Below are 26,817 nucleotides of genomic sequence, written 5' to 3' on the forward strand. Positions count from 1 at the left end.
TCATCATATTGTGAGATAATTTGTGTTGTAACATACATATGACACTGCATAATATTAAATCATAAAAGAAGTGTAAGCATTATGATGGAAGAAAGTATTACAATGGACCTGGAAGGAAGCGTGGACTTTGTTTCCCAGTCCTGTCGTTAACTTGCTGTGTCCTTGATCAATTTTCTTCACTTTTCTGTACCTCAATTTCTTCACCAGTGAAATGAGGGAGTCAGATAGATTGTTGTCTTAATGCTTTCCTAGATACATTTTTTTGGTCCATATCTTAGGTTCAGATGACATTCAATGTGTTACTTATGAGGAAAGAAGAATAGACTGTAGGGTATAAATATTAATTCTCTATCAAAAGATGCAAAAAACATATTATATTCAAGTCATCTCTCTGAAACCCAAGCCTTTTGATCAATAGAGGTTTGGCTATTGTTTGTTGTATTTATAGAAATAAGTAGGCAATGATGTCATCATTTAAAAAAGTGGGAGCCACAAAGTATAGATATTGGGGCTGGGCCTGCTCAGCAGAAGTAAAGGTTACCTAGTCATCCTGTGAATTTGATTGATGCAGACTGACTATTTTCTGTGGGTCTGATCACATTGAGGTCTCCTATATGGTTTGGTTGACTGTATTGATCAAATTAATGGAATGATTACTGCATTTGTGCTTATTTAGTGCTGTTATAGGCTTAACTATTGAAAGGAATTGTCTCTTTCAGGGTTCCATTTAGTGAGCTGGTGCTCTAGGGCTCCCATTTATATTCCAATAGAGTTCACCTCTTAAAGCTTCACTTTGCACAAGGAACTCCTAAGTAATGGCCCACTGTTTTAATTAAAGGGAAAAAAAATGAGGACTCAGACACAAATTCAGCTCACAAGTAAATGTTGAGATAATTGTTTTAGTCATGCTGTTGTTTGGAATAACACTGTGTTTCCAAGACCTCTCGCACAATGTGTGTGATTAGTTAAGTTAGGAAGAATGGAAAACCAAAGATGAGAATATCATTTTCCTTGGTTCAACAAAGGCAAAACCTATATAGAAGCAAGCCCAATATTATGCATAAATATCAACATCTGCCAACAGTGATATATTCCTCTGACATTAAATTATTCACAAAGAAATTCAGAGAGGAAGAATTTGAGAGATTTATTTTATCTTTATTTTTAGTCATCATTCTATGCTTGTATGTAATTTGGCTACACCATGCAACAGGGATGTTTTTCTGTAACCTCCTGCCCCCGCCCCAGCACAGACACGTACCCATGAACCAGACATGTCTAATTGTTAGCTGCTTCTACTCCAAGTTGCTGACTATTAGAAATCCTTCCAGATGGCTGGAGCATTGCTACGGTAGCTGAATATTTTAACAATCTGGCCACGGTTTTCCTGACTGTAAGACTGAAGTTTTCCAAAGAATTGCAAGGGTTGCGGGGGGAAAAAAAAAAAATCAAGGATGTAAAATTAATTATGCAATTTAAAATGTTGACTGTAGGACTCCAAAGGAATATAGATTTCCTGAACAAATTGTCCTCACTATTCATAAAACAGCTATTAGCACTATTGAGATGTAAATAATGTTTTTATGAGGAACATTTAATCCTTTCCCCTTAATGAGAAACTACTAAATATGCCCTCCATTGTATATTTTAGGAGTTTCTCTTCACACAGACAAGTGAAAGGCAAACTGAACTGAAGAAGTCTTTTTTTTTTTTAAATGTGAAAGCAGTAAATATAACCTTCATTAATCATGTGGACGGATGAGTTCACTTTTATTCGATTTTCTTCTGCCTTCCTGCACCTTCTTCTTTCCCTTTTTTTTTTTTGTCTCTTGCTTAGAAACTCAAATTAAATAACAAGGATTAGTCATATGGGAAAAGAGCAATGCTACTGTGAACTTTGAAAGTCTAGTCCATTCTGAAAACACCCATTGTGCTTAAGTAAAAGCATGTATTGTATTGTATTCTCTCTGTATGTGATATTTCTCTTTATTACTAAACACAATCAAATTCTGTAATTTAAGCAAACAACATTCTACATATGAAAACAAACTACATTTTCAAATCCTATAATATGTATAAGAAAAAATAGCCAGGATATCTTGACTAAGCACAAGTGTCCTTTCTAGGTATCCGTGATATAAATATTACATATTAAGTAAAAAGAGATTTATAAAATGGCATCTAAAACATTCTAAATCTGGAAATCAAAATATGACCACAGTCACATTTCAACTGATTGTTTAAAAATAAACTCCCACCAACAATGTTCGTGTTGTAAATTTTTGAATCATTTAAGGCTTTTGAATTTTAGTAAGTGTAGTGGGAAAGTGTTTATACATAATTATATACCCATAATCGTTTTGCATTTTAAAGGGATGTCATGAACTTAAATGCAATTCAGTCATTGATATACTTAAGAAAGCCTCATTTTCAAGTAACAAATCTATTTCTAAAAAGTTGCAATTAAATCTGTTTGATGAACCTAACAATTTTTGATTTATTAAAATATAAATATTTAATAGGAATCTGTTATAAGAAAATAACCTCTGTGTTGTATGTTTTATAGGTACCAAATTTCCTGTTTTATTTTGTTTTCCTTCTAGTGATAAACATCTCTAATTAGCTTGTTTATTATATTCTCAATGTTCAAATATTTGCATCTCAGTTTTCAGCAGCATAAGAGAAATTTATCTTATCTTTTAATTTACACTTGTGACAAAATGGTAAAGTTTCAACATAAGTAGTTTTCCGCAGTTCCTATATATCTTAGGATAATAGATAAAAGAATAGGATTCAATGATGGTGTTTTCTCTCAGAATTTTTCATTTGAACCATTCAGTCCTCTCTTTTGAGCTTTCTTTTATCCTTTCAACTAGATCTTAACCTTCAGGAATAGAGTTGCATGTTCTAAGCTTTGGAAAACATCTGTTTGTTCTCTGTCCCTGCAATGCCTCTAGTCTAACTTCAACCACCAAAAATTTCCTGTTCCATAGCCGATGTCCTCAGGCTCGCTATGCATTCTTTTGTGAACAAAGTAGCAACTAGCCAAATGTGTTCAATCAAGACATGAAATTATGAGATCGTGAATGACTAGAAGTCAGTGATTCCCTCCCATCCAAGGTCCCTTCTTTCCTCCCTATGCATTTTTCACTGGAGTCTTTGGGGATTAATCATTTCAATTCAACTCAAAATTACTCCACATGTGTCTTTTCTCATCATGCCAAGCAGAGGATGAGTAAGATTCTGCCCTGGCTCTTTAGATATCACTAATCTAGGGGCTTTCACTATAGACCCCATAGTGGGCTGGAAGTGAGGGCAGTGTCATGGTAGGCCCAAGAAGATGTTTCTGTGTAAGACAGGCTTGAAGTCTCTCTCAAATTGCATGGCAAAGTCTGCCTTTGCTCGGGACCAGCTTACTTCTCTAGAACAGAGATGAGAAGCATAAAAACAAATGTCCAAGCTTTTATAAAGAAAGCTTATGAAAAAGGGTTAAGGTAAGTTTAGTGATGATTCCTAGTGAATACACAAAACCTCTTGAGTCAGTTAATAAATGTTGGGGGAGGTTAGATTTGGAAGCACAAAGTGGAAGTTGGTAAAGCGATTTGTTCTTAGATCCTGTCTGTGGTCCAAATTAACAAAATAGTAATGAATTAGAAATAACACCACATTTACATTGAAGTCGCAATGCTGCTCACCCTGTAGGTTCACAAATCCATTGAGTGGCAGGAACAGGAAATGAGGCTTCTTTTCCTGGTGACCCTGGGCAAGTTCAGTCCTCCATTTGCAAGGTGAAAAGGTTGCATAAAATGATAACTTAACAGTAATAGATCTTAGTGCAGACACCAAGGGACTAATGGAATTTGTAGGATGAGAATAGAAATAGAAAACTTGATTTTATCATGCATGAAGATTTAGAGAAATGTCATCATTACATGATCTCCTTTATTTTGTTATTTTTTAATTGAGATATAATTGACATTTAACATATTAATTTCAGATGTACTGCATAATGATCTGATATTTGTATATATTGTGAAATGATCATCACAATCAGTCTAGTTAACATCCATCATCATACATAATTACAAATTTTTTCCTTGTGATGAAAACTTTTAAGATCTACTCTCTCAGCAGCTTTCAAGTATACAATACAGTGTTATTGTATAGTCACCATGCTGTACATTACATCTCCATGGTCTCCCTTAGTTTTATGTACTCTGAAAGCAGTAGTCTTTGTTTCCTACTATAAATATGATAATTTTCATGTTCATGGAAATTTTTCTCTAACTCAAATGTTTAATTTTAGTGTGGTTGTATGAAAAGCCAAAAAAAAGTAACAATAACATCAAAATGCGCACACACACACACACACACACACAAAACAAAACCCTTCACCTCAGAGAATGATATGCAGTTTATAATTTGAACTATTGCATTTAAACTAAATACTTACAGATTGTAGATTATGAATACAGATATTTAATGGGGGATTTAACAATTAAGTCCACACCCTATGAAATAATTACAAAGGTACTTCTCTTGCTAGGACTTGAACTTGCCAGGGTTATGTGTATATTTTCATTTTTTTTTTGGTGAATTTATAGGCATTTTCTTTTCACAGAATCCCGTTTTTCTTCCTTTAAGAAAATGGTTTCAATGACCTTTTTTACTTTACACATACATGTGTCTTTAAAGACTTTCCTTTTTGACTAAAAATGGAAATCCAAAAATGTCTTCGGGGAAATAACCAAGCCGCATTTGATGGGAATTACTACCTCCAGGTATTGTGCAATTTTCTCTGAAATCAAATTATCCAAACCATCCACACTTTAATCTAAATCTTTTATTTGCTCCTGACATAGTAATATACTTAAGGTGACAAAACATGACAGTAATGTTTGCGGTAAAGAAAAATGTCTCATTCTGTACTGAAACACCACTTAGAATTATAATATTGGAGCATTAGGTCATAGAAAGATGCAAGTAATTTAAATATATCTTTTCCTCCGTTGTTTTGAGGGCAAAAAGCTAATGTTGCTTTTAGGATTCCCTCCCTCCCTCCTTACAAAAAAAAATTTCTAGGAACATTAGTCTCCCAAATTCATTAAATAGATAAAAAGATAGATATAGATATGGGTATATAAATGATATAAAGTCATTAATTAAGAAATATTTAAAATAAGTGCCGAATATTTTAATTTTATTTAAGAATTCTCAAAATATATGTTTAAGTATCAGCATTTTTAGATGCCTTGCTGCTGCTTGAAAATAAGCTGTAGCCAGCACTAAATAAACTTAGCATCTGCATATTCCTCCTTCATTTTCTGCTAATGAGATAGATACTTGTATAGCTAACTTGTAGATAACTATTTTTAGTGCTGTGATTTTATTATACAGGCTAAGAGTCAAAATTAGAACATATATGCACACACACACACCTGTACCACACAAAACCACACCCACCTTGCCTTACAGAACATTTACCAAAAAAAGAGCTTCTGTGAAACACTTTGTTGTGTCCGCCATCTGCTGGTGAGTAGTAGAAATACAAGCCTTAACATTTTTGGACATTCTGACGTGGATAAAATTGCTGATGAGCTCTTCACTTTATTTCCAGAGCCTCCTCGCTGGACGAAGAAACCTCAGAGTGCCGTGTATAGCACAGGAAGCAGTGGTATCTTGTTATGTGAGGCTGAAGGCGAACCTGAACCCACAATCAAGTGGAGAGTCAATGGCTCCCCAATTGAAAGTGAGTGAAACACTAATTGTGAGGCAATGCTAAAGGTAGTGGTCTGCTGGGATGCTTAATGGTCAGACACTGTGGATATGTGTAAAACAGAGTTGGGAAGTGGCTGGACTAGCAAGACAGATCTAACCACGAAATCTGAAATTACATCTTTCTAAGCAATTTAATTTAGGCTTAGATTTATGGAAAAGCCATAAATAATATTTGTACTCGTTGGGCCATTGCATTAATTATATATAAAAAGAAGTTTAAAAAAATAAGGCAACTCATGGAGAAAGAGGATGCATCTAAGGAGGAAAGCCAGTTGCTGTCCCTCACCCTGAGAAGAAATAGGTACAGTGCCCTAGTGGTTGAGAGCACCGGTCAGAAGTCAGGACTTCCCTTAGACTCAGGCGACAGAGACCCCTGCCCTGGGCCCTGCTCTCTACAGGGACCTGCTCTGGCCATCCTCCCATCTTGCCTGTCTCCATGATTTGAGAAATCCACAGGGCCAAAGAGACATGCAAAGCCTGAACCTGTGCCCCTTACCTCTGGCTCCCTGTGTGCTCTTGACCAAGCTCCAGTACACAAGACCAGAAAATTCCCTTGTCCAGTCGGCTCTGAGCCCTCCCCAGATAGGCTGGGCATGCAAAGGTGGGTATGAACCAGGGTTGAGGGCCTATGCTCCCCACTACACCATGTTCTAGCATAGAACTCCAAGACGTTAAAAAATCCTCAATTTGAACATAGAGCTCTGGTCATTTTGAATGTCTTTGTTAAAGTAGGAGGATAGAACAAATTTTATTTGTCAATTGATTGGCTTGATTTAGAGCATTTACAATGTTCAGACATACGTATTTGCTTCCATTAGTTCCTTGTGCCCTGGACCCACATGTGTAGGTATCCTGGTGGTTCACAGACCTGGGATCCCATGGAGGCTATGCACTTTCCTAGCTGTAGGGTCTTGAGCTGTTTGTTGAATCTCCACAAGCTTTAGTTTTTTTAACTACAAAATGGAGCTAATGGTAGTTGGTTGTGATTGAATGAGATAAATATAATTAACCACCTAGGATAGCGGCTTATCAATAGAACATTGTGGTAGTTTATAAACTCTGGGGCCAGACTGGCAATGTTCGCATCCAGGCTCTGCCATTTACTAGCTGTATGATTGGGCGTATTACTGACTCTCTTATAACCCATTTCTTTTCTGTAAAATGAGGATGAAAGTAGTATGGACTCATGGGTTGTTTCATGGATAAAAGAAACACCACGCAGAGAATGCTCAGCAGAGGGACACTCCTAAAGTATTGTTTACTATTATTGTTTTCACTTAGCAAGCACTCAGGAAACCTTAGCCCTCGTTATTAGTATCCTCAAATTTGAGACTTTTTCCTCATGTCTTTAGAGAACAGAATAAGAAATGAAAAATGAGGCTTCAGGTAGATCAGCAGGAAATGAAAACAATTTTTGTTTAAAGAATGTTAAGGATGTTAAAATAAGGAATGTAGATTCTCTGGAAAATAAAATCATAAAATTGCATATTTGAATGGCACTTAACTATTTCTGAAGGACATTCACATATTGCTTTGAATCCCCAAATGAACCTTTTTAAACGAGATACGATTATTCATATTTAACAGATTGATTCTTTCATTCAATAATATTTATGGAATGCCTTCTTTGAGCCAGGCATTGGCCTTATTGCTTGGGAGATACCAGCAAATAAAATAGACAGTCTTGCTCTCATAAATCTGACGTTCTAGTGGAGAGAGACAGTCAATAGACAAATAAGCACATAAATGTGTGCTGTAGTGTGGTAGAGTAAAAAATAGCTGGGTAAGGGGTGAGTGTAACAGAAGTTCAGAACCTAGAGTTGCTATTTTGTTTTAAGGTAATACTAGTAAGACCCCTGTGGTAATTGACCTTGAGTAGAGACCTGAAAGAGGTGAGGGAGGCAGCCATGCAAATATCTTTGAAAGAGCTTTCATGGCGGAGAGGTCAGTGGGTGCAAAGACCCTGAGATTTGTTTGGAGTGTTGAGAGAAAGCAAGGAGTCCAGAGTGGCTGAAGCCAAGTGAGTGAGGAAGGGGCAGTGCATAGGCCTTGCAGGACATTTGGTCCACACCGAAAGGTCCTTGAATTTGGTCCTGTCCAAAACCATTGGGCATGGACCAAATGTGCTCATGGACATTTTGGACAGGACCAAATGTCCACTAATTGTGCTAGAAGATGGGATCAGTCAGGAGATGCAGGGGCCACGTCGTATGTAAACGTGAAAGCTTGAATAGGGACTTCAGATTTCATTGTGAAATAAGATGGGCGGCTCTTGGAGGATTTTGAGCAGAAGAGTGACATGACCAATTTATTAACAAAAGATTTTTCTGGGCTCTGAATGGAGAATCAACTGTATGACTACTGCAGTTAGGAGCTGCCTGAAAGACACTGGGGTCTAGGGCTAGGTTGGTGGTAGTAACGGTTAGCTTCTGGCTTTCTTCCCAAAGTAGAGCCAACGGGTTTGCCGATGGATGAGGAGGTAAAGGCTGAAACTAAACTCATGCAAGAGAGCACAGTTGAATAACGGCAGACCTACAACCAAGGCCACGTCTTTGGAATGCAAGCTCAGTGTTGTTCTCACAGCTCTCCATCATAGCGCTCCTTGCTTCTCTGCAAACAGTTCTGGGGATGTTCGATGACAGTGAGCTGACTAAAGGATGTGAAATCTCTTTGAGCTTGTAGTTCTAGCAATTACATATCTATTATATGGAATATTTCTAAATCAAAATGATTACTATTATTGATTACAGGCCTAACCTTTTTCAAAAGCTTTGCATCCAATATTTCTGACCTGCCTAACAAGCCCTGCATAAGAGATTTTTTATTCTCTGGTTTGCAGATGTGGCAACTGCAAGGTTACATTCCTTACTTTTGAGGACACAACCCAAGTAAATTTAAAGCTAGAAATGGGACCCAGAAATGATCAAGTCCAGAGCTGAAGTTTCTCCCACTATATTGCATTATCATCCACTGAACTGACTGAAGACAACTTATGTTAGGACTAATGTGTTTTGTTTGATATTGGTAAAGAACTTGGCTTTCTGGAATCCTGGGAGCGCCTGTTAGCGCCTGTTAGCCTTTGCCTGCATGCAGCAATACTTTGCAATTTCCATACCTACCCCAGAAGGCAGCTTTGAGCAATGTTTACTTGTTTTTCATCTCAAACTTGAGGCCATAATTTCATTTCTTCCTTTTGTAATGCTATGTTGATTTAGAGTTTACCATGGGACAGGTGGCATAAGAAGAACTAAAGGGGATGAGGAGGTTCACTCTGAAATTTGTAGAACTTGATATAGGGTACAGGAATACAGAATCAGATCAGAGACTCAGTCCTTTGCAGCATTCTTTAAGAGTTCAGTCTTAAAGAACTCGGAAGAGCTATTCGTCTTGCTAATTCTCAAGAGATAAGTGATAAATTGTCCTACAGGATTGTACAGTCAAGCACCGCATAATCACGTTTCAGTCAATGATGGACCGCATATATGATGGTGGTCCCACAAGATTAGTACCATATAGCCTAGTGTGTAGTAAGCTATACCATCTAGGTTTGTGTGGGTACACTCGATGATGTTCACACAATGATGAAATTGCCTAACCACACATTTCTTAGAATGCATCCACATCATTAAGTGACCCATGACTGTGTTAGTTTTCTGTTGTTGCTATAACAAATTTACTGGCTTAAACAGTACACATTTATTATTTTACAATTGTGTAAGTTAGAAGTCTAACACTAAAAGAGTAACTGGGCTAAAATCACAGTGTGCACAGTGCTGTGTTCCTTTCTGGAGGCACTAGGAAAGAATCCCTTTCCTTGTCTTTTACAGCTCCTGGAGAGTACCTACATTCTTTGGCTCATGGCTCCCTTCTTCCATCTTCAAAGCCAGCAACATTGCATCTCTCTTCTTTCTGACCACTCTTCCATAGTCACATCTCCCTTTGGCTGGCCACAGCCAGGAAAGGTTCTATGACTTTAAGGAGCCTTGTAATTACATTGGACCCACTTGGGTAATCCAGGGTAATCTCCCGATCTCAAGATCCTTAACCTTAATCACATCTGTACAGTCTGTTTTGCCACGTAAGGTAAAATATTCACAAATTGCAGAGATTAGAACGTGGACATCTTTCAAGGACTATTACTCTGCCTACTACAGGGACCTTCCGGGAATAAAATGCCTTCCAACATAAATGTTTTTCAGTCATTCTAGGCAACATTTACTGACTGCCTCCTCTGTGATGACAGCTCCTCAGGCACAACATACAGACGAGGTCCTGCTCTCCTGGAGCTCAGAGTCAAGTGTAAAAACATATTCATTTCTGACTCCCAGAGGGTAAAAGACATATAAGAAAAATCTTTTATTTTAATATGTAGCAGTCAACCTTTTCTATAACCCAAAATTTAGTATAGTCACTATTTTGTATAATAGAGACACAATAAGGGAAAAGAAATTAGGTTTATTGGTAATCTTGTAATGTCTTTTAAACTAAAAATGCTAACATCTTTGCCCCTCACTCAACAGTCCTAGCTAATATGCTTGCCTGTCTGCTGCTTGTTTGGGGTGTCATAGCAAGGGCTTGGGATTTGGGGTCAGAAATGTGGCCAATGCTGTGGGCTGTGTCATTCACCTTCTGTGAAATCCAGTCCCCTCACCTCCACAATGGCCATATTAGTGCTGATCTAGCAGGTTCTGAGCAGAACTAATGAGATAATATGTACCACATTCAACAGACTTCTTTGGCCCTTAATAAATGCACCAGAAGTGTTAGGTCTTCTCATTTCCAAAAGGTATTTCCAGAATTATACCTGAATCAGGAGTGGAGTAGGATTTATTGCCAAAAAGTAGAAAACCTGGCCCCTGCTCTCAAGAAGGGTTTAGTCTTACTTGGAAAATGAAATATATGAGTTATGTACCTGAAATGGTTAAATAGCAAAGCAAGACAATTGAAATGAATGGTATATGTCTGAAAATTGCGGAAGGGCAGAGAAGTGAAAGAGAGGAACAAAAGTGCCAAGGAGAACAGCAGCCAATATTGGTGGATTAAGGGGCTCAGGCTGTGTTGATATTGTGTTTATGCTGGGCAGTACCAGGACCTAAATTTACAAGAGTAAGTGAGGTTCAGTTCATAGTGGAGCTGGAATGCTAAACAGAGAATCTGAATCTTACTTATGGGTATGGGCATGGAGAGGCAGTGGGCTGGAGATCAACAGATCTTTTGACAATAAATATTAATTTGCAGAAAAATTGAAACTGTAGAACGGTCTGGAAAGAAAACTCCATGGTTGTTGTTAAGAAATTCTAAAGAATTGGCTTCAATGAACTATTATTCACCCTAAACTGGTCTTAAAATATAAATACTGTATGACATGTTTAATAAATGGTATATAAATATTTTATGTCCTATTTTTTATCAAACTGACATTCTTTAATCTCTTGCAGAAAATCCATTTGCTGGTGATGTCGTCTCCCCCAGGGAAATCAGTTTTACCAACCTACAACCGAATCATACTGCTGTATACCAGTGTGAAGCCGCGAATGCCCATGGAACTATACTTGCCAATGCCAATATCGATGTTGTAGGTAAGCATACCTGGGACCAGACTGTAACCTGCTGTTTTCCAAAGGAAAATATTCAAGGTCATACTCACAAGTAGATTGAATTCTCCACACATAAAACATGGGGAAAAATAAAAGTACCTTTCACCTTACATTTGGGCATTAGACTTCATACTAAAATTGTACTTCAAAAATGTATTGAATTCAAATACTTTTCTAATTCAAGTATATGTACTGTGATATTCAGCTGTTTTTGATTCTTACAACATTAACATGGTAGCATAGAGAAAAATTTAATTTTCACATATTATTTCTTACATGAAAGTTTAAAACTCTGTTTATGTTATTTTCAAATAGATGTTCGTCCATTGATACAAACTGAAGATGAAGAAAATTATGCTACAGTGGTTGGGTACAGTGCTTTCTTATACTGCGAGTTCTTTGCTTCACCGGAGGCAATAGTGTCCTGGTAAGCTGGTACACGGTTTTCTTAAGAGAATATCAGTTGTAAATTTCGCCTGTTTCTTCATCCATCATTTGACAAGCTGCATTGTGTCCATGTTGCTACATGTACCCAGTGCCTCTGAGAAATAAGGTAGCAAACTTCATTACCTACCCTCTCCTGGAACCATTGACTAGATTTGTAGGATTCTCTCACATGGGGAAATATGGAGAGCCATTTCTGCTCACAAAGGAAAGCAAAGGATTGAAGTGATGACAGAGACAATTTTACAGATCGATTTAGTTTTTCATCATGGTCATATATTACTTTAAGATCATATATTACTTTCTTGTTGTTGTTTTGGATATTATCTAAATAATTATCTAAGCCTACATTTCATTTCAAACACATATGCTTAAAACATGTACTTTGAATTTAACTTCAATATATTGATTGATGTAATCAGTCCAAACACATTATCATATGGATCTACCATATTTGTTACTTCACTGGAAAAGCTTGGTTAAACTCTTCTTAAATAATTTTGCCATTGCTCACAGGGCCAAGATTAGAGTGACGTGAGTGAGGAAGGGTCGTGCAAGTGCAGGGTCAGATTCTGTCTTTATTTAAAATTTGGATATATTGTTCATTGTGGATTTTTTTGCATGATTTTTGATTTTTTAAAAATACTCCATTAAAATATTATTTATCTTGATTACTGGGAATTTTTTTGACATGCCCTTAAATTTTGCCTCTGAGGCAAATACTTCACTTGCCTTACCCTAGATGTGACCATGAGAAGTCCCGAGTGAACAGCAGCCAGAATGGGTCCTTTGGGTTTTTTAGCTCGAGCAGTCCCTTGTTGTGCAATGTACAGAGTAAATCAAGCTGTGGCAGCAAATGCTTGGAAAATGGATGAACGTACGAGAAAATAACTCTGGGTTGATAGGGGTAAGTGTAATCTGTGTCTACAGGCCAGGGAAGACTTTCTGGCCTATATTTCTGAATGACCAATGTTCTCCCAGGGCAGCAGGAGGTTCAGAAGGTTCATTATCTCTTTCAATTACTAGCTTTCCCATTTAGTACCCTGAAGCAATCGTTAACTAAAGAGTTCACCATCAATAAGCCAGAAAATATTTATTAAGCTCTGAGGACAGATGCAAAACAGTACTGATAGCTATGAGAAATACAGCAGAAGCGTAGAGCCTGGACCTGGATTTCCTCTAGACACAGCCTACTTGGGCAGGTAAGTTATACGCCTATCACTCATTTTGGGAAAAATGTCGACCCCAGTGGAACGTTTCATAAGTTCTGCTGAGTTCCTGAAGAAGGGATAAGCTTGAATGACCTCAGCGACCAGCTTCAAAAAGAATGTACAATTCTGTCACATCTCAAATTGACTTATGCTTTCCATGTCCATAGGCAGAAGGTAGAACAAGCAAAACCCCTTGAAGGCACACGGTACCATATCTATGAGAATGGCACATTACAGATCAACAAAACCACAGAAGAAGATGCTGGCTCATACTCTTGTTGGGTAGAAAATGCTCAAGGAAAAACTGCAGTCACAGCCAATTTGGATATTAGAAGTAATTTTATTTTGTTTTTACTTTGCATGAATTCTTACATGGGTTGAGTTTGTCTTCGTTTTCCCAAATGAAACAATATAATTTAAGTTCAAGCACCAGTTAAATTTCTTTAGACAATTTCAAAACTCCTAGATTGTGTTTCATCTAGAAGACCATCACAAGAATTATAGGATATGCTGATGATATGTACATGGCTTTATACCATTTTAAGAGGGAGCTAGGTGTTCTTGGTGATGAATGACCAGAAATATTTAAAATTTAAAAAATCCCCCATTTTGGTATATTTCTGTAACTATATTTTATCTCAATAACCAACTCAATGTAATGTTACCAGTAATCAACTCTTCGAGCTAAAAATTTCATGAATAAACTCATAAAAGCTCAGTTTCATAAAGACTGGGGCATGGCAGGATGGGGAGGGTTTTTGTCCTCTTTTTGAATCAAAAACACCTTTGTATTTTTTCTTTCTTCAGAACAAAGTCCTGAGAAGCCAGTGATAGTCTATTGGGTTTCGCTAATATTTTGATTTTAAAGTTGCTCAGAGAATTCTTTTCAGGAAAACACAAAGAATAGAAAGGTCCAGTGGTAATTGTAGGGAGCATTTGTGTTTCTTGTGGCATGTCAATATCATGGCCTGCTACTTAGATGACAGAGCATATATTTGTTTAATCATAAATTTTCACCAATATCTTAACTTTTTCTCTCTCCACACATACACACCCTTCCTTCTTTCTCTACTGTCTTACATTCTTTTATTCTTCATAGTAGTTGTTTCTTTCTGTATTGTAAGTTATCCAACATGCCATCCCCGTAGACTATATTTTTTAAGCACATAAATATTCTGCTATGCTGTCTGCTTATCTCTGATGTCTCCCTGCATTTTCAAATGTCATGTACAATTTTCAGAATACCCTTATGAAGTCAATGAGAGTGATTCTTTGTATACTTTATGAAACCAACCTATATCAAAGTTAAGCAACTCAGCCAGGTTAAAGGCAATGAGAGTGAAGCCTGGAATCCAAATGCACCTTCACATTACTATTGCCCAACACAGTGCTTGGCCCAAAGTGGACCTCAAAACTACTAGTGGCCAGAGAGATGGACAAGTTCATAAACTTTAGTTCTATTCTAATGTCCATTTTATATGTAAGGGATATATAGGAATCACATAAATGAAGGATTAAGGACATAATTTTTGCATATAAGAAAGGAATGTCAAGAATGGAGTTGAATAAGAGGCAATATAGTATAGTGATTGAAAGCATGAGCTTTGATCTCTGCCATACTTGGGTTCAAATTCCAGCTCAGCCCCTTACCAGTTAGGAAGCTTTACTGCCAGTATTTAATTTCATTTTAGCCTTAATCTTCTCTAGAAAGTGGAGATATTAATATTCATAGAATTGTTATGTCACAATGAATGTGAACTTCTTAGCAGAGTCTTGGTAAATAAATAGAATAAGTGCTTATTAAATGGTATCTATTCTTATTAAATGGCTTTCTGGCTTTAAATTTAGAATCAGGAGTATGATGTTTAGTAATTCACTTAAAATTAGTTCAATTTAATAATATCTTCAGGTTTCATGCCTGGAATACCAAATAATCAATTTTACTAACACTTTAAGTTTTTAATCAGTTTTTTGAGTAATGTCGATAGCAAATATTAGAACATGCTTGTGAACTGGAGGTCAGTTCATGAGATTTGGCCTCTGAGAGGGTTACCAAGTGCCACATTGGGGTAAAGTATACTACCTTTAATATGGCCTTCAAGAGTAAGGATTATGTTTTGAAACAATCGTAATGAAATGAACATTTTTCAAGATAGCCATAGTACCAATGTTTGAGCTTCATATTACTAATTTATTTTAAAAATATCACTCACTATAACTCATTCAACAAATATGTGTTGAGTGCCTACTATGTACAGGCTCCCTTCTGCGCTCTGAGGGTACTTGAATGTAACACAAGAGGCACAGCCTCTACCTTCATGGCCCTTAAGTTCAAATTCCCCACCTTCGTGTTGTTAGTTTATCTACACATGGGCTTCACCATTTAACCTGAGGTTTGAATTAATAATAAACATGTTAACAGAAAATTAATTGATTTTCTTTTTGGTGCTTTGATCACATGTCCAGAAGCACTAAAAGGAGAATTTATATTATTTTCAACATTTAGAGGCATTTGCTTGCTCACATTCTCCTTACTCCCTTTGCCCAGGAAATAGTAAGAGAAATTGCTATTAATTAATATTTCCACCCAAATTTCATCAGATACCCAGGCCTGGATGGAAAGAAAATAGTAATGATATATGATGTTAAGAAATTACAGTGTGACAGACATTGCATGAGGATTTGACTATTATGTTGACCATTTTGGTTGATTAAATTCCAGGCACTTGATCACAAAGTAAGCTGTGCCTGTAGCTCTAACTAGTATCTTTGTTTGGTAAACACAGATGCTACAAAACTTAGAATTTCTCCGAAGAATCCTCGTGTCCCCAGATCACATACGCTTGAATTACACTGTGAAAGCAAATGTGACTCATATTTGAAACACACTTTGAAGTTGTCCTGGAGTAAAGATGGAGAAGCCTTTGAAAGTAACGGCACAGAGGATGGCAGGTAGGTAAACTATTATAGTATGTATAGTATTTGCTTGGTATTAAACTTTGCATTTGAAAAAAATAGTTGCAAATGTATTCATGCTGAATTACAATACAATAACTGATTAATACATTTAAGTCTTTAAGGCAGTATTTAAAAGGTCATACTTATACTTGTTTCACTTTTCTCTCATGTTTGTCTTCTTGCTTTTGCTACTGACTTTTCATATAATGTGTTCCATCCCGAGAGTGCATGAAACAGAAGCCACTCCAAATAATTGAGGCATATTTATTGCATGGGCTTCACTGCTCACAAATTCCCCACCTTTGTTGGAAAGACTGGAGGAGATAGGCCTAAAGGGAGCTGCTTACTAAACTTTTGAATTCTTCGTCACATGGCGCTGCAGCTGTAATCCATATGTCTGGAAATTGCTGCTGTCTTCACTGCCCTCTCACCCCATTGGTGCTACTAGTGAGTCCAGCCACCCAGAGCTCTCATGTCTGCCAGAGTCACTGTCTGCTCACACAGCCCCAGAGGAGACGGTGCCCATTTCCCTTCTACCTCCCAGTTTCACGTGAATCTCTCTCATTGGCAGAAGCTAAATCTTATCTGGAATCCTTCCTGTTAGAAAGTATAGGCAAGTGTGGTTTTGAGCCTTCCAGCCTCTGTATAGAGAATATAGAAAAAATATAAAAGAGAATGTAGAAGAAAGTGTGCATAGATGTTAAATAGCACTAGATATTATTAAGTACATCAAAGAAAGAGAAAAGAATCTATATGTACCGAATGCCTACCCTGTCTTTTGAAAGCATGCAGAGGTCAGCTCTCCTTCCTTTTGCATTTTTACTAGGTAGGATTAAAAATTGACCTTCCTGAAGGAGGCAAATCTCACCTATAGTTATGTTTTGCTGTTTTTCACTCTGAAAAAAGTACATCTGAAGGTCAGTAGATAGGACATGCATTCCTTGGTGAGACAGCAGCAGTGTCGTAATTAGGAGCATGGGCTCTGGAGGCCAGTGGCCTGGATTTGAATCCCAGCTCTGTCATTTTTTGAGTCTATGACCTTAGATAAGCTGCTTAAGTTCTCAGTGCCTTAGTTTTACATTTTGTAACATAGTTTGGTTTAAAAAAATTTTTTGAAAGATGTCTTCATCATAGGGCTATTATGAGTTAACATACAAAGCACATAGAAAATACTAAGTACTCAGTCTAATTTAGCTATTATGATTCATACTGCTTATTTCTCTGGTTGGCTTCTCTCATTTCTGTTACCTGCTTGGCTTCTATTGGTATTTGTGTGTGTGTGTTCAACCTCTATGCAAAGACATTGGTCTTAGCCTTGGTACTTAATTTGTTTCCCTTTTATATATATGTAAAGGTTTATGGAAAGTATATGTATTGCAACCAGTTGTCACGGAAACAAGAGATTAATTATTGATACCTAAAAGGCTACATATTGCCACAGAGATCTTAAGCCCTATGTTAGTTGATTTGTTAACTGCTCAGATCTACCCAAATTCTCCCTCTTTTGTCACTACTGTCTGGTTATCTGGGATCTTCCACCTGACCTCTGGGCTACAGTCCAGAGGGGAATCAGAGACTCATACCTTGTTGGTAATGTGACCTGCGTATTTAGGCTCTGACCCCAGAACCTCCAACCAGATTCTTTGTGGAGCCCTATTTCTGCAGTATGCTGTGGCTGACACTCAAATAAGCCTCTGGCTATCTGAGAGAACTAAGCAAGTGACACAGATGTTGTTCCTAAACAAGGGGTGGGGTGAGGAACAGTAACCTTAGCTCAGAGGAAATCTCCGGAGTGAGGAAGGCTGGGAGTGATTGTTGCTGGCCTGTCTTGACTGGAGCCAGGAGCAGGCATGGAAATATAGCAGGGAGGTGAAATCACAGGTATCTGCTAAATTTGACAGAACCATTATTAAGTTCTCATTTCTCACCTTCTGCTGACACCTTCTCCTTATTACTAGGCTGGAGACCAGAAACATTTACCTAGAAAGAGGTTAAATTTCTGATCAAAAGGCACTAGAGAAATAATGAGAAGTGAAATTCCTTCTTCTCTCCCCTCCTGTCCCCTGTCACGTGTAGGGGTATGATAAGTGTTAGAAACTTCCTCTCTGGACCATTATACCCACTGACACACTTTCGCTCATTAATTCTCACAGCAAGCCTATTAGGAAGGCTGGAATAACCTCAGGGAATTTTCTGTAGCTTTCTAACCTGCAGGTGGCTCTAGACCCCACACGGTTGTTTTGAAAAATGAAATGGAGGCTGGATATGATATCAAACCATTTTTAAAATTTGGACTGTACTTAACAAACGTAATGGGGACAGTTCCTGACCGTAGGCAGAGCCAAGGACCCAGTGCTGCAGGAGAGACTGCAGTGGCAAGTGAGAGAGGGATATTCGATATATCCATGTGTCCGTGAATGGGAGGATGTGAGAGAAAAGGGTGTCGAGAGTACAAGAGGGAGGGCTCTATCCTTGGCATCAAGGAAGGGCTGCTATTTATCCTCAGAAATGGCAGCAAAGGAAGGTGGCAGCGCACAGGGGGTGGTGGGAGGAATAAGGATGCAGAGATTGTAAAGCATTAGGTTAGGCAGAGATTATAAGGATGGACAGATCCCTTCCTGACAAATCAGGAACTAAGATAATTGGTTCAAACAGAGAGGAAAGAGGGGCAGGAATTGGGGGCATTAAGAAATGTGATTAGTTATAAGCCAGTAATGAATAAAATCAATTTAATTAATATTAGTAACACCCTTCGAGCACATGCTACGCAAGGCTCTATACACTAATCACTTTATGTGTTTTACCTCATTTACTTCTGAAGAGAGAGAAAATACTCTGATCCTCACTTGTTAGATAAGGCAAATTAGGCTCAAAGTTTTGTTTATGGTCATAGAAGTCATAATTGGTGGAACTGAGCTGTAAACACAGGTGTCCAAAGAGAGAATCGTTTTGTCATACTGCCTTCAGCAGTACATGGTTAGTACCCAGAGGGAATGGAGCAAGACGGCAATGGAGGTTGACATGGATTGGGGCCCAGCAAGCTGGCTGCTGCAGATGAAGGAGGTGAGAGGTTGTAGAGTGATGGCAGGTTTCTCAGGTGAGGTAAAAACAGAGGAAAAGATTGGGAGGAATGGAGATCAAGATGAAGCTGGAGAGCAGGTTTATGAGAGTAGAAACCATTTTTAAAATTTATACTGTGCTTAACAATGTAACCAAAGGGCTTCTTCAAGATTCTGTTCTTCTTCACAATCCAGTTGACCTATGATGGAAGCATAATGTAAGAGAGAAATAGATGATTGTTGTCTTAGGCACTGAGAATTTGGAGCTGTTTATTACTGCAGCGTAACATAGTATGTTCTTGCTAATACAAATAGTTGTCAGATATTGACGTGAGCCAGAATTACCTAGGGATCATGTTCAAATGCAGTGGCCCTTGCTCCACCTCTAAAATTTCTGATTTGGAAACTGGACTGAGGCCAAGACATGAAATTTTTTAATAAGCTCCCTGGGTACGTCATACCTACCAAATTTTAAGGATTAGTGCGTCATTCTACCATGATTAATTTGAGGGCACCTAAGGTACATTTGTAAGATTATAAAAGGTACCTCCTCTGGGACGATGAGTTACTAAAAAGTTGCCCTTTCTTTCTGGCCTGAAGCAGCCCCATTCCAGAGTACAAATCATGGCGAGAAGACTGTAGGCTAGATTTCAGCTCTCCTGAACTCTTGTGGGTGAGCAGCTTTGTGCAGGGCACAAACAGCCCTGTTGAAGTGGTTATTAAATTGTATTTCTTCATCTAAGAAGGTATACTTTTCAAAAATTGTCAGTGTATGCAATATTCTGATACTGTACCAAATGGACACATCAACATGAACTGAAAAACTAATTTATGTCAAAGCTTTATCGAATTTAGAATTACGAGATTTTTTTTTACTCTTACTTTATTCTTATTTTTTTAATTGAAGTGTAGTTGACATACTATACTAGTTTTAGGTATACACTATAGTGATTTGACATATATTATGAAATGATAACCAAGACAAGTCTGTAACCTTCAGTCACCATACAAAGCTATTATAATAGTATAGACTATATTCCCTATGCTTTACATTACATCCTCGTGACTTAATTTATTTCATAACTGGAAGTTTGTACCTCTTAATCCTTTTCACCTATTTTGCCCATCCCCCTACCTCACTACCCTCTGGTGACCACCAGTTTGTTCTTTGTATCTATGTTTGTTTCTATTTTGTTTTGTTCGTTCATTTGTTTTGCTTTTTAGATTCCACATATAAGTGAAATCATATAGTATTTGTCTGTCTGACTTATTTCACTTAGCATAATGCCCTCCAGCTCTGTTGCAAATGGCAATATTTCATTCTTTTTGTGGCTGAGTAATATTCCATTGTATACACCACATCTTCTATATCCATTCATCTATCAGTGAACACGTAGGTTGTTTTCAAGTCTTGGCTCTTGTAAATAATGCTGCAGTGAACATAGGGATACATATATCTTTTTGAATTAGTGTTTTTGTTTTCTTTAGATAAATACCAAGAAGTGGAATTGCTGGATGGTATGGTAGTTCTATTTTTAATTTTTTGAGGAAGCTCCTTACTGTTTTCCATAGTGGCTACACCAGTTTACATTCCCACCACCAGTGTACGAGGGTTCCCTTTTCTCCACATCCTTGCCAACACTTGTTATTTGTTGTCCTTTTGATAATAGCCATTATGACATGTGTGAGGTGATATCTCATTGTGGTTTTGATTTGCGTTTCCGTGATGATTAGTGATCTTGAGCATGTTTCGTGTGTCTGTTGGCCACCTGTATGTCTTCTTTGGAAAAATGTCTATTCAGGTCCTCCGCCCATTTTTAAATCAAATTGTTTCTTTTTTTGATGTTGAGTTATATGGGTTCTTTTTATATTTTGGATATTAACTCCTTGTTGGATATATCATTTGCAAACATCGTCTCCTATTCAGTAGGTTGCCTTTTCGTTTTGTTTATGGTTTCCTTTGCTGTGATAAAGCTTTTTAGTTTGATGTAGTCCCATTTGTTTATTTTTGCTTTTGTTGCCTTTGCCTGAGGAGACAGATCCAAGAAAATATTGGTAAGACCGATGTCAAAGAGCTTACTGACTGTATTTTCTTCTAGAAGTTTTATGGTTTCAGGTCTTACATTCAAGCCTTTAATCCATTTTGAGTTTATTTTTGTATATGGTGTAAGAAAGCAGTCCAGTTTCATTCTTTTGCATGTAGCTGTCCAGTTTTCCCAGCACCATTTGTTGAAGAGACTGTCTTTTCCCCGTTGTATATTCTTGCCTCCTTTGTTGTTAATTAATTGACCATATAAGCATGGGTTTATTTCTGGGCTCTCTATTCTGTTCTGTTGATCTATGTGTCTGTTTTTGTGCCATTCCCATATAGTTTTGATCACTATAGCTTTGTAGTATAGTTTGAAATCACAGAGTGTGATACCTGCAGCTTTGTTCTTCTTTCTCAAGACTGCTTTGGCTATTTGGGATCTTTTGTGGTTCCATACAAATTTTAGGATTATTTGTTCTAGTTCCATGAAAAATGCCATTGGTAGTTTGATAGGGATTGCCTTGAATCTGTAGATTGCTTTGGGTAGTATGGACATTTTAACAATATTAATTCTTCCAATCCATGAGCATGATATACCTTTCCACTTATTTGTGTCTTCTTCAATTTCTCTCATCACTGTCTTATAGTTTTCAGTGTACAGGTCTTTTACTTCCTCGGTTAAATTTATTCCTAAGTTTTTTCTTATTTTTGATGCAATTACAAATGAAATTGTTTTCTTAATTTCTCTTTCTGATTGTTTGTTATTAGCATATAAAAGCACAACAGATTTCTGTATATTGATTTTATATCCTGCAACTTTACTGAATTCATTTATTAGTTCTAATATATTTTTGCTGGAGTCTTTAGAGTTTTCTATACATAGTATCATGTCATCTGCAAATAGTGACAGTTTTACTTCTTCCTTTCTACTTTGGATGTCTTTTATTTCTTTTTCTTGTCTGATTGCTGTGGTTGGGACTTCCAATACCATGTTGAATAAAAGTGGCAAGAGTGGGCATACTTGTTTTGTTCCTGATCTTAGAGGAAATGCTTTAAACTTTTCACCACTGAGTATGTTAGCTGTGGGTTTGTCATATATGGCTTTTATTATGTTGAGGTATGTTCCCTCTATACTCACTTTGTTGAGAGTTTTTATTGTAAGTGGATGTGGAATTTTGTCGAGTGCTTTTTCTTCATCTATTGAAATGATCATATGATTTTTATCCTTTATTTTGTTAATATGGTATAACACGTTGATTGATTTGCAGATATTAAAACATCCTTGCATCCCTTGGATAAATCCCACTTGATTATGGTGTATGATTCTTTTAATGTATTGTTGAATTTGGTTTGCTAATATTTTGTTGAGGATTTTTGCATTTATGTTCATCAATGATATTGGCCTGCAATTTTATTTTTTTGTGGTATCCCTGTCTGGTTTTGATAATGATAATGCTGGCCTCATAAGATGAGTTTGGAAGCCTTCACTCCTCTTCAGACTTTTGGAAGAGTTTGAGAAGAATAAGTATTAAATATTCTTTAAATGTATGGTAGAATTCACTAGTGAAGCTGTCTCGTCCTGGACTTTTGTTTGTTGGGAGTTTTTTGATTACTGATTCAATTTCGTTACTAGTAATCAGTCTTTAGATTTTCTGTTTCTTCCTGATTCAGCCTTGGAAGAGTGTGTGTTTCTAGGAACTTATCCATTTCTTCTAGGGTGTCCAATTTGTTGGTGTTTAATTGTTTGTAGTAATCTCTTATGATCCTTTGTGTTTCTGTGGTGTTGGTTGTAACATCTCTTTTTTCATTTCTGATTTTATTTATTTGAGCCCTCTTTCTTTTTTCTTGATGAGTCTGGCTAAAGGTTTATCAATTTTGTTTATCGTTTCAAAGAACCAGCTCTTAGTTTCATTGATCTTTTCTATTGTTTTTTAAGTCTCTATTTTACTTATCTTCACTCTGATCTTTATGTTTTCTTGCCTTCTACTAACTTTGGTCTTTGTTTGTTCTTCTTTCTCTAGTTCCTGTAGGTGTAAGGTTACATTATTTACTTGAGATTTTTCTTATTTCCTGAGGTAGGCCTGCATTGCTATGAACTTCCCTCTTAGAACTTCTTTTACTGCATCCCATACGTTTTGGAACATTGTGTTCCCATTTTCATTTGTCTCAAGGTATTTTTTGATTTCCTCTTTGATTTCTTCTTTGACTCATTAGTTGTTTAGTAGCATGTTATTTAGCCTTCACATGTTTGTGTTTTTTCCAGTTTTCTTCTTGTAATTGATGTCTAGTTTCGTAATGTTGTGGTTGGAAAAGATGCTTGATATGATTTCAATCTTCTTAAATTTATTGAGAATTGTTTTGTGGCCTAACGTGATCTATCCTGAAGAATGTTCCATGTGCACTTGAAAATAATGTGTATTCTGCTGTTTTTGGATGGAATGTTCTATACATGTTTTTAAAGTTCGTCTGGTCAACTATGTCATTTAAGGCCAATGTTTCTTTGTTGATTTTCTGTCTGGATAATTGATCCATTGATGTAAGGGGGGTGTGAAAGTCCCCTACTATTATTGTATTATTGTCAATTTCTTCCTTTATATCTGTTAATATTTGCTTTATGTATTTAGGTGCTCCTATGTTGGGTGCATAGATATTCGCAAGTGTTATATCCTCTTGTTGTATTGATCTCTCTATTGTTATGTAATGCCCTTCTTTGTCTCTTGTTACAGTCTTTGTTTTAAAGTCTAATTTGTCTGATATAAGTATTCCTACCCTGGCTTTTTTTTCATTTCTATTTGCATAGAATATCTTTTTCCATGCCTTCACTTTCAGTCTGTGTGTGTCTTTAGATCTGAAGTGAGTCTCTTGTAGGCAGCATATACATGGGTCTTTTTTTTTTTTAACCATTCAGCCACCCTATTGATTGGAGCATTTAGTCCATTTACATTTAAAGTAATTATTGTTAGGTGTGTTCTTATTGCCATTTTGTTAATTGTTTTCTGGCTGTTTTTGTAGATCGTCTCTATTTTTTTCTTCTTCTCTTGCTGTCTTCCTTTCTGATTTGATGACTTTCTTAGTGTTATGTTTGTATTCCTTTGTCTTTATTTTTGGTGTATCTATGTAAGTTTTTGGTTTGTGATTACTATGAGGTTCATATATAATGACCTATGTATATAGCAGTCTATTTTAAGTTGATAGTTGCTTAAGTTCGAGTGCGTTCTAAAAGCACTATATTTTTATTTCCCCTGTGTTTTATGTTTTTGACATCATATTTTACATCTTTTATGAAATTCTTGACTTGCGATACTAAGTAGTATCAATTAGCAAATCATTCAGTTATTGGCGTAGGAAGAAGAGGCTGACTTTGTCTATAATCTAAGGGTAGAACCATGTTTGATTTTACTACAATTTGAAGTAGTTATTTATAATTCAAACTTTTAAGCAGTTTATATGAGTTTTACATTAAAAATTTCAATTATGTAAAATTTTCTCTCCCTCCCCACAAGAATGACGTTATTTCGACTAAATAGCAAACTGCTGTGACTATATCTCAGATTTAGTGGAACTTTATTTTTTAAAAAATACTTGAATAGTTGTGTTAACAATACATAGGAATAGGGTAAAAGGTATAATTTATTTTAAAAAAGCCAATTTTCGTGTAGTACACTCAATTACTCATTGGGAAAAATAGAACAAATGATTAAAAGCTAGTTGCAAATGATTTGCAAAAAAGGTACTAGTCTGCCATCTACTGTTCAAATAAGTCACAAAGTGTAATTGTTATGAGATCTTAATGTGCATTCTGCTTGGGAGGCAGAATTGTGGAAAAAAGGGGAACTTGTCAAACTAGAGATTATTGGACTCCATCTCAGATATTCTGGCTCTGTAGAACTGGGGTATGAGTCAGAAATCTCTTTTGTAAGAAGGACCCCAATTGGTCCTATCTAGGTGGTTCCCTTCCATACCTTAAGAATTATTCAAATATATCTTAGCTATTGTAAAGTATGGGACACTCTTCAGACACACCAGGCAACACAGTTCTGTCACTGACCCATGCATCACGGATGATTGGATATGGTAATTTAAAACAAAATGAAACAAAACTGATCCCTTTCATGGCTCTGTAGACATTTGTGTATGCTTGAGTAATGCTTTGTCTCCAGTTTTCAACTGTGGCATTCTCTAATGAAATTTGCATTATGTGAAGTGTTTTTTTTTTTTTTTTTACTCTTCCTTGAATTATTTTCTATAGGGAATATATATTTTTGAAAGGATTGTGTTACCATTGTTTTCATCCTCATCATATATTCACTTTTTTCCTGGTAGGATAATTATTGATGGAGCTAATCTGACTATATCTAATGTCACCTTAGAGGACAAAGGTATTTACTCCTGTTCAGCTCAAACTGCTCTAGATAGCGTTGCTGATATAACTCAAGTAACCATCCTTGGTAAGTGCACTAACTAATGAGAAATCTCTATTCATTTCTTCTCCATTACTGATTAAATTTCATTGTTCTTAGGCAATTAAACTGATTATTTGAGCCCCTGCACATATATTATTAGTTTGAATTTTTCACTTAAATAGTAACCCCACTTTCAAATGCTTTCTCCTCTTTAATGGCTTTAAAGAAATTAATTAATGCTTAATTTCTTTTCCAAACATGGGTAACGTTTTCAAAAGCAGTGGGAGGTAGGTGATGCTATCAGCAGAAAGAAAGCTGAAGCATGCTTGAGTTCCCAAAGCTCTTGAGCTACCCTTTCCTCCTGTGCAGAGAAATGGGTTGAGGAATGGACATGGGCTGGCATGGAGGGATCAGAATGGGGGTCCAGTGGTGGTTGCTCAGTGGTCACGCTCTAAATCAGAGGCTTAGACTGAGCTCCCAGGGCTCTAGGAAGGGTGGGGAGGGACTTCAAGGGTTCTGCAAAGGAATGCCTTTGATTTTTTTTTAATGGTAATGCTAATTAGAAAACAATGTGCACACTTCACTAACGTAATCAATGTAATTACCCCTGCAATCACCCACGTTTAAAGCTCTTAGATCATCTGCTGGATATCTCTTCCAGTTGTCCTTCCAGATTTACTCTTCACCAGCTCTCTGATCTGCAAACCTGACCTGTATGGACAACATCAACAAACCACTTATCCTCAAGCTTTCATTTGGTTCAGCTAATGGGGACCTCTGGCAGTAGAGGCGGGTGGGTGGGTGTGTTTATTTTCCATACTCCCTCCCTGCACGCTGGCTGTGTCCCACTGCCAAAGTCATTGATTCTCCCAGGGAGGCTCTCTCTACCCAGTTCTCTCTGATGGGATTCTAGTAACTGCTCCCCCCTACCCCCACTCTGGATATCCTGTCCATATCTTTTGAAAGAGTCCTTATTAAAAGCTCTTTGAGGAGCTGGCCTGGTGGCATAGTGGTTAAGTTCACACGCTCTGCTTTGGGAGCCCGGGGTTCGTGGATTCAGATTCCAGGCATAGACCTACACGGCACTCATCAAGCCATGCTATGGCAGCATCCCACATACAAAATAGAGGAAGATTGGCCTTGAGCTAACATCTGTTGCCAGTCTTCTTCTTTTTGATTGAGGAAGATTGTCCCTGAGCTAGTGCCAATCTTCCTCACCAAAAAAAACCAAAATGCTTTTTGAACTATCCTAAACTGTGTGAACTATTTGTCTTCTGCCCGAACGCTGACTGATATAGACATTTTTACAGTTTTCTCTTATAATTCTGTTTCAGTGGG

At 37.0% G+C, this 26,817-nt stretch overlaps 1 protein-coding gene across 2 annotated transcripts in view; it reads left to right on the top strand.

Annotated features, from left to right (window-relative positions):
• Positions 1–26,817, top strand: part of CHL1 (cell adhesion molecule L1 like) — a 92,156-nt gene that overhangs the window by 37,879 nt on the left and 27,460 nt on the right. For both annotated transcript variants that reach the window (XM_087431357.1, XM_087431358.1), the window contains exons 9-14: positions 5,618–5,749; positions 11,217–11,357; positions 11,691–11,802; positions 13,198–13,364; positions 15,817–15,982; positions 25,400–25,524. In XM_087431357.1, coding sequence (XP_087287483.1) covers positions 5,618–5,749; positions 11,217–11,357; positions 11,691–11,802; positions 13,198–13,364; positions 15,817–15,982; positions 25,400–25,524 — 843 coding nt within the window. The remainder of the gene's footprint in view (positions 1–5,617; positions 5,750–11,216; positions 11,358–11,690; positions 11,803–13,197; positions 13,365–15,816; positions 15,983–25,399; positions 25,525–26,817) is intronic.

The sequence above is a fragment of the Ceratotherium simum genome, chromosome 5 (genome assembly GCF_057802395.1).
Source record: "Ceratotherium simum simum isolate JZ-2026a chromosome 5, ASM5780239v1, whole genome shotgun sequence".
In the NCBI taxonomy this organism is placed as follows: Eukaryota; Metazoa; Chordata; class Mammalia; order Perissodactyla; family Rhinocerotidae; genus Ceratotherium; species Ceratotherium simum.